We start from the raw sequence: 13,691 nt of genomic DNA, 5'->3' as shown, positions 1-13,691 counted from the left end.
TAATACAACATAGTATCTTACATCATTTGAAAATTACAGGGGATGGGACTTGGGTTAGTAAACTAGAGAACAGACATTTGAAAAATAGACTACATTAACTTTAGTCAAATAGATGACGTAGAAGTTAGCGCACGCGAGGATGAAGGGAGTGTGTGAACTGGGGACGGATGTTCGTAAACTTGAGTCTCTTATGCTGTCACTGTTCTTTCGCCCCTTAGTTCTATCTTTCTATCAGGTGTATCTGGCTATTTGGACTTCAATTTCCAGAATGCAGTGGTTCTCCTTTAGTATCCAGCCATCAACATTTCCCCTTTCATTCACTTTCTCAATGATGGAGGAATGCTCTCTCTGGTCCAACCACCAGTGTTTCTACTTCTGTTCAATTCTTCATTATGATCGAAAAGCTTTCTCTCTGTGGATCTAGCCATCAGCATTTCTCCTTTCTTTTACATTTGCAGTGGGCCGAGGTGATCCAACGTGCACTGTTTCTCCATTCACTCACTCACTCTCATTCTGCTCTAAGAGCTTCCACTCTGTTTCAGACATCAGCACACCTCTCCATTCACATTCAAGGTGGCTTTGCTAGTGGTGGTTTCGGAGTCTTGTAATTGTAATGGGTTATTTATGGTTTATATATTTTATTTTCAACAATAAAGTTTGCAATACAATCAGAAATAAACAAGCTTCATAGAAGTACAAACATGGTCACAGGATTGAGGCCAAAAGAGAAGAAAAAGAAGAAAGACTCATAATGCATAACACAACATAAATAAGAAGAAAAGATAGAACAAGAAAGAAAATTGAAAAGAGACCAGAAAAGGAGAAGAGAAAGAAACAGAAGAATATCTAACTGTATCATTTGGTAGTACAATTTATAAATAATCACAAAACACATCCCCACGTAACATGGCATGGTCTTGGCTAGCATAAGAGCAAATCAGAATACATTTCAGGGTAATAGTGAATTTGGACAAAACACACCAGCATATTGAGTCACCATGAGACTTTAACCATACACATTGAGAAAGATCCCCCATATGTCCATAAACTTTTCAGTCTCTCCTTTCAGTTTGCAAATTGCCTTTTTATAGGTGGAGATCGTAAGCAACTCATCCACCCACTCATTGATGCAAAAAGAGCTGGACGGCTTCCATGCCCTAAGAATCATCTTTTTCGCAACCATACAGGCCTTGAGGAACCACATTTTCCTTGTAAAGTCAACATCCTCTAACAATGACATCTCCCAGTACTAAGAGAGACACAGCCATTGGAATGGTGCAGCTCAACACCAAACCTAATCTCTCACAGACTCCCTTCCCAGAATACCTTAGCCTTGGGACAGAACCAGATCTGATGACTTAAAATACCTCTTTCTTGTTTGCATTTCCAGCACAGATCATTTTCCAACAAGTGTCTCTTAAACAGGCGCACCGGTGTCCAAAAGGCTCTAAACAGAAGCTTGGTTTGTGACACTCATAAACCCCAGTCCATGCTCACAAGCCTCACATTCCCACAGCAACGAAGCCAGCATTTTTGGTCAATCACTTCACCCAGCTCCTCTGTCCAAGCATTCGCCGTCTCAAAGTTCCCCTTATGACATGTTCTCAGAACCTTGTACATAGTTGCGGCTGGGTGAGCAACACGTTTGCATGTCTCTAAAGGTGCCCAAGCTTTGCCCTGGACCGCCAATTGTGCGGGGTCCATGTTTACGGAGATGATGCTCTTCAGCTTTCTATACTCTGCGTAGGTGCATTCCTTTAGATCAAAAGTGCAGCAAAGTTGTGCAAACGGAATCCATTCTTCATCTTTAATTAGGTCTGCAATATATCCCTGCTAGGAACCACGCTGGCCAGAATAGCACTTTTCCACATAGCTTCAAAGCTGGATTGAACCAGATGGAAGCCTCCGGGAATAAGAAGGGATTGGTTCCAATACAGTTAGACGGGTCATGCCAGCACTCCTTCAAAAAAGCAGTCAGGGGATTTCGCCTTTTGGATTGTTTTGACACTGTAGATAATAAAGCCTAGGGGGCCAAATGAGACGATGCATTACTTTCTCTCAGTATGTCAACCGTTGGGCTCCCCATCAGTGTTGATAATTTTACACAGATGCCTAACCGTGAAGGCCAAATGATATTCTGAAAAGTGAGGTAGATTCATTCCACCATACTTCTGAGGCAGCTGCATTTTCCACAGTGCAAGTCTTGGTGGTTTCCCGTCCCATATAAATGTCTACATCATTCTATTGATCTCTTTGAAGTAGTGTTTTGGCACTTTGATTGGAAGCATGGAAAGAAGGTAATTTATACAAGGTGCGAGATTCGTTTTAATACAATTGATTTTCCCCCATGTTGACAGTTTCAGGACTCCCCATCTATCCATGTCCGACCGTAGTTTCAGCATGATCACATCAAAGTTCATTTTTGGTAACTTCACCACCTCTGGCCCAATCCAAATCCCCAAATATTTCAGTCTGTCCTGACACCAAGTAAATTGGAACTGACTACATGCAAACTGCTTACACAAGTTGTTGATCGGGAGTATTTCCGACTTACCCCAGTTTACCTTATATCCAGACACAGAAGAAAATTGTTGAATGTCTTGCATCAGATAAGGGATGCCGTAGAGCCACCAGCAGGTCATCTGCGTATAACGAGATTTTATTTTCATGGTCATCCTCTATTATTGGGAAGAGATGGGCATCAGATCGAAGTAATACTGCCAGCGGTTCCATTGACAAAATTAACAATAAAGGCGAAAGAGGGCACCCCTGTCTGGTACCCCTGGGAAGGTTGAATGATTCTGATATTAGTGTCAAGGAGTTCCCCCCTTCTCACCTGGGTCCGATGTTTGCCGGTGTCTTCGATCGCTGCCTTCTTGCGAACGCTCCTGGTCTTGAACAGTGCTGCTCGAGTCTCGTCTGGTTCCAGGTTGCGTTTAGTTCCGGGAACGCGGAGTCCAGGAATCCGGGAGTCTGGGAAAAGCTAGTAATGCTCGGAATCAGGAAGGGGGAAAGGGTCAGGAGCGGGTAATAGCACTGGGACAAAGGAAACAATACCGCGAGCTACGAACACACGTCTGAGGCTATTCTGCAATAGCATTGAGACACGCGGAGCCGCGGAAGGCGTGGTCTATAAATAGATCACGCCGCGTTCAGCGCATGGAGCGAGCAAGGGCTTCAGCTCTGGACGGCCATGTTGGAAGTAGTACGGAATGTAAGCCCCGTTGAGACAAGGACCAGGAGGTCCAAAAGGGGCGTGATCTGAAGTTCATGACAATTAGACCGTTGGTGATTACACTGGCTGATGGATCCTTATATAGAAGACACACCAATTTCAAAAAGCCTTGACCAAGTCTCATTTTCTCCAAACAATTAAAAAGAAAGGCCCATTCAATACGGTCAAACGCTTTTTCGCCGTCTAGGGATACCACAGCTGCAGCGGTCGCCTGTGCATGCCCATGTTCAATTGTTAATAGTAAACGCCTCATATTGTCAGTTGCAGACCTCCTGGCGACAAAGCAGACCTGATTATTATGGATCAACAATGGTATCACTGGCTCCAGTCTTTTAGCTAGTATTTTAGCCAAGATCTTACAGTCTGTATTGATTAAGCTGATTGGCCTATAATTGGCACATCGAGTAGGTGACCGGTCTTTTTTTGGTAGCACAGTTATCAAGGCATGCCGCATAGCATCTGGCAGGGAGCCAGTGTCAAAGGATGCATTATACACATCACACAATAGCAGCAGTGCGCTGTCAGGCAATATCCTATACAATTCTGTGGGTAGTCCATCGATACTAAGTGATTTGCCTACACTGAGTGATGAAATAGCCCACTGAACATCTTCTATGTGTACATAACCCTCGAGATTCCTTGTCTGTTCATCAGTTAGGCAAGAGTTCTATGGAGTCTAGGAAGGACCTTATAACCTCCGGCTCGCAGCTCAATTCCGACCTGTAGAGTCTTTCATAAAAATTATGAAACAGTGTGTTGATTCCCTTTTGTTGCGTTTCAAATCCCCCTTCTGGTTTTCGGATTGCAGTGATGATACGGTCACTCAGCCACTTTCAACCTGTGGGCTAAGAACCTACCGCCTTTTCACCATTCTCGAAGTAGTTTATCTTCTGCCTAAATAAAGCATAATCTACTTGGCCCAACATGATTTTGTTCAGTTCATACTTCGTCTCTCTCAGTTGGGTTTTAACCCCTTCATCACGCTCATGACAAATAGTTTTTCCAATCGTTTGGCTTCAACAGATAACGTCTTCATCTTTTCTTCCCTCATCTTTCTGAATCAACCAGATTTCGCCATCAGCACACCTTTGATAAAACATTTAAATGCTTCCCAAATAGTAGAGACTGCCATGCCTTCTGTCCTGTTGTTTCAAATGAATTCTTTAATTTCATCCACAATCGCCCCTCTGGTTTGCTCATCTTGCAAAACGTTTGAGTTCAGCCTCCACCTTGCTGATTTGACCAAAGTACATTGAAGAGAACGGCATAACGACACAGATGCATGGTCTGAGATATTGATCAGACCTATTTTGGAATTAAAACAGTTCGGTGTCACCTGACCTGAGGTAATGGGTTATTTATAACGCACTTAATACCCAGAGGTTTCTAAGTGCGGCTCCGGGGATCGAACTTGTGTTGCTACGCATCGTCTAGCTTCCAAGACGAGTGTGTTGCCCCTGAGCTATCCTCCCTTGGCTGTGGCAAACTCAACTCCCAGCTCAGGCTTCTGCAAATGGCAAAAAACCTCTCTCTGGAAGAGGTTCTCTCCCCTGTGGCTTTAACGTTGTTTAGCTTCATTTTTGCTTCTTTCTTGACTTGCAGCTCCTTCATCTCCTATTCCTGGTCTTTGTGCTTGGCAGTCTTTCACCGTCTCTTGCACTCCTCTCAAGCAGCCTCTCACTGTCTCTCACTTTCATCTCAGCTCCCTGGTCCTGCCCTTCACTGGTGTTCAGGAGTGCACTTTGCGTCAGCCTCACTGTCGCTCGTTGGTTTGGGGTCAGACCTCAGCTGACCGTTCCACTCTGGACCATATCTTCACACGCTCTTGCTTGGCAGCCCTGTGAGAACATTCTCCTCACTCACTAACCACTCTCAAACCAATGTATTTTGCCCTTGTGTCACATCATGTGATCAAATACTGTCTAGCCCTCATTCTTGTCGTAGTTGAGGAGTGTACTTCACCACACCAGAGTGGAACTAACAAATCTTTGGTGTGCATCACAGTACATACACAGCAATGGGTGCAGCAGAGCGACTGATGAACAGAGGTGTCGATGGGGGTGGGGGCTTATGGGGCCATAGCCCCGGGTCTTTTGGTTGTAGCCCCGGATAGAAGCTCAGGGGCTACAACCAAAAGGCTAGCTAGCCCTGAGTCCCGACAGCCCTGACATTAGCATAGCCCCAGATCTTTTACAAACCTAGCAACGCCCCTGCTGGTGAACAAACAGATTTGCTCAGACACAGAGAGGGTGCCCCAGAGATACACACCTCAAGAGTTCATGACCCTTAACCAGTCAGGTTCCAATAGCTGAAATGCTGTGTCACTGTAGTAGTAAACCCTGTGTACATAATTGCAACTAAGACATTTTCAGTATATGTAACTTGCCACAGAACTCAAATGAGCAACCTGTGCTGCTATTCTTGTTATTCAGAAAACCAAAACAGTATACACTTCTAAGAGATGGGTAGTACCCTCCTGCGGCATAAAAGGCATAATTTATGGGCGCGCACTTGGAGCAAGTACTGGTTAAGTACTGCTTGGCTGCCTTGGCGTCTCCCTGCCCATGGCTCCTTCGTGCTTCCCGTGTTGGAATTGGAGAAGCTTGAGCCCTTTAAGGTGGTGACGAATCTGGACTGTGTTTGGACTTCTTGTCCCTGGACTTTGTTTAGATTTTGTTTTGATTTTGACTTCTTTTCTTCTCAGAGCTTCACCTCCTTCACAACCAGATTGGTCAATTCAATATAAACGCTGCGCACGCACTTGGAGCAAGTACTGGTTAAGTACTTCTTGGCTGCTTAGCTGCGCGGCCAGCGGTTGAGGTGACCGATTATACTCATACTGCTTTATTCCTTTCTGCCCGAGTGATTGGTAAACCATATCCCCATTTTCTAATTCTAATTGCTGTGTGTACTAACTGTTTTTCCTCTCCAGGTCATTTTAAATACGCTCTTATGGCGTACTCTTTGAAAACTGGTATGTCGGTAACTTTAAATGCTCAGCAAAATGAAATGGCTACCCCGCTTTCACGCGCCTTATGCGTGTCTCATAAGTCTATTACATTGACTCAGTGAATTTGTTGTCTGCCATGAAGGGATTGTCCAGGCCAACCCCGTTAATTCTAAGTGTCAGTACACTAAGCACACCAAGGGTGCTCCATCCATCGTCCCCAACGGCTCTCCCTTCTCCTGGGCGCAGCTCAAACTTTTCCACTCTTCCTCTCTCAGATAACACTATGCTTCACACCGCCCTCCCCTGTTTTTCGCATCCGATGAGAGGACCCGTGAACACTGCAGTGCCTCAAACCTCCTCTCCTTGTTCTGATCCAGATATTTCTTTATACGCGAGCCAATGCAAGTCTCCAACTTCTATGTTTATTGACTCGCCGGGCGCCCAGAAAAGTGTGCCAGGTTCTGCGTCCAATACAGGTTCCCCGACAGTATCTTTTGTGTACCCCACTCCACGAAGACCTCGTGCCTCAGCACTCGATATATCAGTTCTTTCGATCCCCGTTATCTCCTTCTCCCCTCCCATGCTTGATGTTATCTTGGCTGCTATGCATCTTAATTTACAGAGCCTCTTCAAGTTATATGAAGGGTTAGATGCAAAAATTGCTCATCAATCCACCCAACTTCGACATCTATTGTCCCTCTTCGAAACTCTAGTGCTGCGGCACTCTGAGTCGATTCCCCAAGATGTTACAAATCTAGATGGTGCTCCAGTGGATAACATTTCAATTATCACCATAGGCTCTCCTGGGTCCCAGCACTCTTCACATGCTCCGGCCCCACCAGTATTTAAAGATGTAATCACCCCAGAGGTGGCGACCGAAGTGGATGCCGGTGTTGCACCATCTCCCAAGTCTTGGATTAGTCTCCCGCCAACGCCAGTCTCTAATGAACCTTCTTAATCCCCACCCCCTTTGCCGGCCCCCGAGTCCCGCAGAGGCCGTGGCCCCAACTTCAATTCCAACTACTCCACTCAAAAGAAGTTCCAAGGGGTCCCGCACATTAACCAAAAAGAACAAAAATCACATTACTTTGAGATTTCCTAAACAAACTATGAAATCCTTTTTTCATACGTTGAAACCTAGATCAGCACAAAATAAGTCTACTGTAGAAATAGCCCCTGAATCTCAGGTACCAAATAAAGAAATTCTGGCTACTTTGCCAAAAGACCCAAAAGAGTCTACTATTTTGCTGCAAGATCTGGTTGTACCCCCAGTAGTTGTACCCACTCTGCCCATGCCTTATCCACTGCTAGATGCATTAATTAGAGAACTGGACTATACAGACTCACACAAGGCAGCCGAGCATGCCAAAACACATCTGTACTGGTACGCAAAAATAACATTCCTGCCACCGCTTCTAAAATTAACACAAATGAGGCTTGTGACCTTGCAACCGACCAAATACGCAAGGCGGTAGACTCTTATTTAGCGCTACGTGATCAGCCATCTGTTGCTGCCCTGATCCAAATGGCCAGTGAGCTGGATTCTCAACTACTCAAATGGCTTCTGCCGAGTGCTGCCCACCTGAATGTAGGTGGTTCACAACATCTACCTCCACTCAGCAGCATTGATCATCCCCTTCCCCTCATGTTCATGGAGGCCTCTCACCCCTCTCGAAAACCTGATGAGCCAGTCACCAATTTCAATCCACAAGGTGTCCCTGTGATGGTAGCTAGACATCATGCCTCAATTTCCTGGAAATGCCATTCTCTAATTTTAAAATGCAGAGGAGATAATTTCGGCACTTATGACCTGAACAGACGCAGTGTGTTGAACATCTTCTCAGAGCTAGTTGAATTAGAAGATATCTCTTCCAGTGATATTGAACAAATTGAGTTCATTTCTGATTCCACTTGTTCTGTGGTGCGTCTGTGGATTCCCTCTGTGATTGTTTTAAACACCATTTGGAAACCAAAAATGCAGCTGTTCAACATGGGTTTTCTATTAGCTCAAGACCCAGCGTGTATGCATGCAAGAAATGATCTAAAACAACTAGCTCCTAACACTTCTAATAATGATGTCACCACGAAAACATCTTACCCTGATTATCCTTACATGTCGTAACCATTAGTAAAACCTACAGAATGCCACGTTACGATTGTGAGCTGGAATACACGAGGCCATTCACACCTACAAGTTTCCATTTCCGGATTCCCCGAGGAATATGTCATAGCTTTACAGGAAACTTGGCTTATACAATCACCTGTGTGGAATAATTATGAGATTGCATTATTGCCAGCCATTGCAGGAATCAAGGGTCGTCCTTCCTCGGGCCTCCTAGTGGGGGGTCAATATGTCAAGGGTATTTCTGTTCTGCCTTGGGATTCTGTGTCGGCCTACTTGCAGCTTGTGAACATTTTACATCCACCTCATGTGTTAGCACTGATTAACATCCATCGTAACCCCCTCGGGTTAAGAGATGCTGCCTTCTATGCCGGCATGACTAGACTTCTTGACCTTGTTGTTGCCCCTGAGGTCACAGATACAATCATTGTTGGAGACCTTAATCTCAACTGCTTGCATCCCAAGGGCAAAAATAACGTTGCCAAGGTAAAGCGCTGGTCTTTGTTTATGTTAGAACGCAATTTCCACATGGTCAATGGCTCCATACGAGGTGACATTCCGGCTCGGCCAACGTGGCGAAGGAACATCATGTGTAGCATTATTGATTATATGTATACTGACACTAACTAGAGTGGTCATATCCAGTCTTTTGAAGTTATCCCCCAAGTGCATAGTGATAATAACCTGCTAGCATTCAAAATCAATTGGTTTTGTGTACCATCCAACAAAATATTTTTTCCGCAGAACCTTATTCTCAATAATGCTAAATCCTGCTTTCGCTGGTCTTATACTAATCTATTAGCCTTTTCTAATTTGGTCATCAGCAACAACAAGTCTCTAACCCCAACTCAGTATACAAGCCTTTTGATTTCTTAAGAATCCTATGAAAACCACAAGTCACTGAGGGCCTTTTCATAGACATTCTTTCAATCCTCTAGTTAAAGCCAGAAAGAATGACTACCAACGTGAAAAGAAACTAATTTGTAAATTAAACCAGCCTTCTCGGAATCAACAGCTGAGAACTGCAAAATGCAGATATCGTAACTGGATGCGACAACATCAAGCCCAAATCCTGCAGCATGACAGTGAACACATGCACAAATTAATAGCAAACAAAACCACCACTGAAACATGGGCCGTATTTAATCCGTGTGCCCAACAGATTCAACCTCTAATGCAGATTCATAATGTCACTGAGGCGCAGTGGATCCAGTATTACACCAACTTATATGCGGATCCTAGTTTCTCCAACTGTGCTTATACACAAGAGGGGAAGGGAAAATGGATATTGGAATGCTCTTCGAACATTCTAGAGGAACACATCAAGCATATTAGTCCCTGTAGAGCCATGGGCCCTGATGGCCTCAGCAACTTTATGTTTAAATCCAATTCCCCCTGTGGGCAAAAATCTTGAATTATCTATTTCAACAGATTATTGCTTCACTCTGCATCCCTCTTTAGTGGAAACCCTCTCCTGCCCATCCATAAAAAAGGTGACCGGACTCTTCCCCACAATTATAGGCCAATTGCGCTTCTAGACGCGCCTGGGAAGCTTTTTGCCAAATTAATCCTTTGTGACTTTAACATCTGGACAAAAGCGACCCACAAAAGAGATCCTTTTCAGACTGGCTTTTTAGCAGGTATGGGCACGAACATTAACCTGCTTTGCCTCCATGCAGTCAAATTTCAAGCACAGGTATCAAAACAGGCAATTTACTTTGCCTTTGTCGATCTTCATACAGCGTTTGATGCCATCTCTCGCCCTCTATTGTTTTCTGAGCTCAAAAGAGACAACTGCCCTCATACATTGTTACAAACTATCCAATCTTTACATTGTGAAACATCGATCCGTATCAGATTGACCTTAGAAGGATTGTTGCCCATGGCAATTCCTACTGCCTGTGGCCTTAAATAAGGCTGTTTACTCGCCTCCGCGATCTTTAACTATTTCATACAGTGGTGTTGCTAGGTCAGGAAAAGACCAGGGGCTAAGCTAATGTCAGGACTGGTGGGACTCGGGGCTAGCTAGCATTTTGGTTGTAGCACCTGAGCTTCCATCCGGGGCTACAACCAAAAGATCAGGGGCTATAGCCCCCTTAGCCCCCCCCCACACCCCCTAGCAACGCCTCTGATTTCATGCATGATGTAACGGCAGGTCTTTGAGGCAACACCATCAGATTCACCCAAACTAAACAATTAAGATCCAGACCCTCATGTATGCCGATGACTTGGTGTTGATTTCGAAAACCCTGAGTGGCCTACAAAACCTACTTGATGCATTTAACATCTATATAGAGAAGAATGAATTGCGAATTAACACCACCAAAACTCAAATTGTCATTTACAAACCGAACAATCTGTCGGGAAATAAATCTAGATGGACAATCAATCAAATTAATTTGGTGACAGAACCGAACTATATTTGTCTGGGAATGATATTCGATGGTGATGCCTCCGTTTCTGGCCACTTAGATGTTGTAAAGCAAAAATTGGACTCAGCCATCTCACAGACTAAGGTTATATCACATTGTTATGGTGCCTTCACCATGAAGCCAGCTGTCATTTACTGGAAACAGAAAGCCACTCCCTGTATTTTATATGGTCTCGACCACCTTGGTCGTCAAAAGTCCTAGATAACCTTGAAGGCAAGTTTTGGAAAGCGATTCTCCATCTTCCCCAATGTATTCCAGGGGTTTGGTTACTCTATGAATTAGGTTTAACCTCTTTACATGCGCAATATCAGTGGAAGGTTTGTGCATTAATTCGCAAATGTTTATTGGCAACCAACAAGAACAACATCTTGAAATTTCTATCTGAATACATATTCAAAACCAGCCATAACTTTGTCACATGTTGGTTACGCGCTATATATACCATCTTGGCACAATCGGAAGTAACCATTGATGTTTTAGTTACTAACCCTGATAAAGCTAAAAACCTAATCTATCGTTATGATTGGATTAACACCAGACATGAATGCCTACAATACAAAACTGCCTGCCCTGAAAAATGTAAACATAAAAGCCTTGGCTCCATGGAACTGTACCTTCTTAAGTTTCCCTGTAAAAAAACACATTCAGGTATTTTAAGGATGCGCCTTAATTTGTGGCACACCCATGAACTTCTCGGTAAACGTAATGTTATTAAGTTGAATTTGGCTTTTTGCCGATTCTGTTTGAACATCCAAATTATGGAGACCTTGGTACATGTAATGTCCTTATGTCCAGCTCTAATTTGTGAACGCCTGAAATTTCTTTCTACTCACTGTAATCATTTAGGAATACTGGATCCCACACAAAGACGGTCCACACTGTTGTGCACCACAAATGTTTTGTTACAAATTGCAATGGTAAATTTCCTGCATGCGGTAAAATGAACCTATTAAGCCACATCTTATATTATGTTTGTTTCCTCAATATTGTTATCTTGTTTTTAATGTTCTTGATTGTTTATCAACTGTGTTATTCTCCTGCTTGTTTTTCTTTCAACCTCGATTGTTTTAATTGTAAAGTTTTGTATATTGAAAAGTTGATTTAATTCAACTACATCAATAAAAGAAAAGATATTTATATATGGGCAAGCCCAGTTTGTGGTCCATCAATGAAACGCATACCTGAAGCAATATTCTGTTATCTAAATGTTATGGCAAATCAGGGAGCCAAACTGGACATCACCACACTTGGTTACTTAGACACAGGCATTTTGTTTCATTTATGCACACATATGGATGTAAAGGCATAGACACTTACCAATGTTCTCAATCCTGTAACAAGAGCAAGAAGAGAGTTAATTTTTTTTTTAAAACAAGTTTTGTAACCCATCAAATCACCAGTATTCTACTGCGTTTCACAGAACATTTGGCTCATATCAGTGTTTGAAATGTCCCCTCCCTTTTACGGTCCACCACCCCCCCCCCGCCCCATGCACAGTCTAATTTTATTCCAATTCACCGTTCCAGAACGTTTTTCTTTCTTTTTTCTTAATACAAGAATAAGAATCAGACCTGTACCCTTGAAGTATGCCCTGTGGTGGCATTGTGGCAGCCATTTTTCATGCGTGACTTGTGTATCACGTGATATCAGTGGACCAGATTGAGGCTAGAGCACACAGGCAGCAGCAACCATGGTGTGCCCCTTCACGGAGTCACCTACTGCACAGGACCACCTGCTGCCTTCTAGTAGGGTGTCACTACTGACACTTGGGCATTTTACGAGCTCTGGGGACCAGGCCTTTTCTTCTGATTCTCAGGGGGGGGGGAGGGGGGAGGGAATTTTGTTGTCCTATGCCATTGATAGCCACCCCACCGTGACGCAGCGGTCCGACACCTGCCGGTATGTCCATGGTCTGAAGAGACAGTTCATACTAGGTGACTTTACTGCGGATACGTCTCTCTGGTAACCAGTTTTGTGGCCTGAGATTTGAGGGAAAAAAAACAAAGCCACGGGGGTGTCCCCTATGCAATGAGGGACAGAAGCAGCCTCTGAACCGGCCGAATAAGTAAGCGACCCTGCACACTGTAGAAGTGAGACAAAAACGGTACCCTTATGTTCTTTCCAAAATGCCTTCCCTGGTGTGGGCGTTCTCTGCCGTACGGTTGCCTGCTGTTGCCTGTTGCCCCAGCGCCATCCTTTTCTTCCTGGTTGATAGGTGATTGCCATATGACTTTTCTTATTGAACACCTTGGAATTCCCCCTTTTCTGCCCTTCTGCTTATGCTCCATGCTCCCAGCTATGTTTTTCCGATATTTCCCCTGCCACCCCCTTGTGCCGTTGGTAGGTGGTATGTTACTTTGCTATTCTGCCGTCCTCTCTGTGTCCCCTATTGACTGCCCCACAGGTTCTGTTCCCCTGACCTCAAATGGTTCCTAGTCGTTGTTCACGTATCCCCTGTTGTTGTCCCTGTCTTTGCTTCTGTCATTTTCCCATTATTCCTGTTGCCCTCCTGAACTGTGGACCCTGTGGTCCCCTTTATCTTTTAATCCGTTATACCTGTACCGATTAAAACTCTCCTCGTCCCACCCTCTGCCCGGGTAACCTTTCATTTCCTTCTCACTCCCGCTCGTATTCCTTTCATGCATCCCCCTCCCAATGCTTTGTATACCTTCAAGACCCTTGTTGCTATGTTTACAATGCCAGCCCATCCTCTGGGTATTGTTGCAATACCGTCGGTGCCGATTGAGGGCTGTGTCCCGGATCCCCTGGGTCACCTCGTGGAAATGGACCTGCTCCTGCACTCTTGCCTGCCCGTTGTACGCCAGAGCCCTTAACTCTCTCCTTAACTATTACTCCTTTCCATTTTACCCATGCTTCCCAGGGATCCCACTGTTCCGCCCCCCTACTGCTCTCTACTTTGGTTGTGGAATTGGACCTGCGCCTGCACTCTTG

General features: G+C 44.4%; 1 protein-coding gene across 1 annotated transcript in view; it reads right to left on the bottom strand.

The window, feature by feature from the left end:
* The window catches only part of CDHR3 (cadherin related family member 3), a 642,490-nt gene that overhangs the window by 112,873 nt on the left and 515,926 nt on the right, over positions 1-13,691 (bottom strand). The window contains exon 16 of the mRNA XM_069630086.1: positions 12,057-12,070. Within this exon, the coding sequence (XP_069486187.1) occupies positions 12,057-12,070 (14 nt within the window). The remainder of the gene's footprint in view (positions 1-12,056; positions 12,071-13,691) is intronic.

This window comes from Ambystoma mexicanum, chromosome 12 (genome assembly GCF_040938575.1).
Source record: "Ambystoma mexicanum isolate Mex_15411 chromosome 12, UKY_AmexF1_1, whole genome shotgun sequence".
Classification (NCBI taxonomy): domain Eukaryota; kingdom Metazoa; phylum Chordata; class Amphibia; order Caudata; family Ambystomatidae; genus Ambystoma; species Ambystoma mexicanum.
The sequence above is the reverse complement of the archived record's forward strand: the minus strand, read 5'-3'. Positions and strand labels throughout refer to the sequence as shown.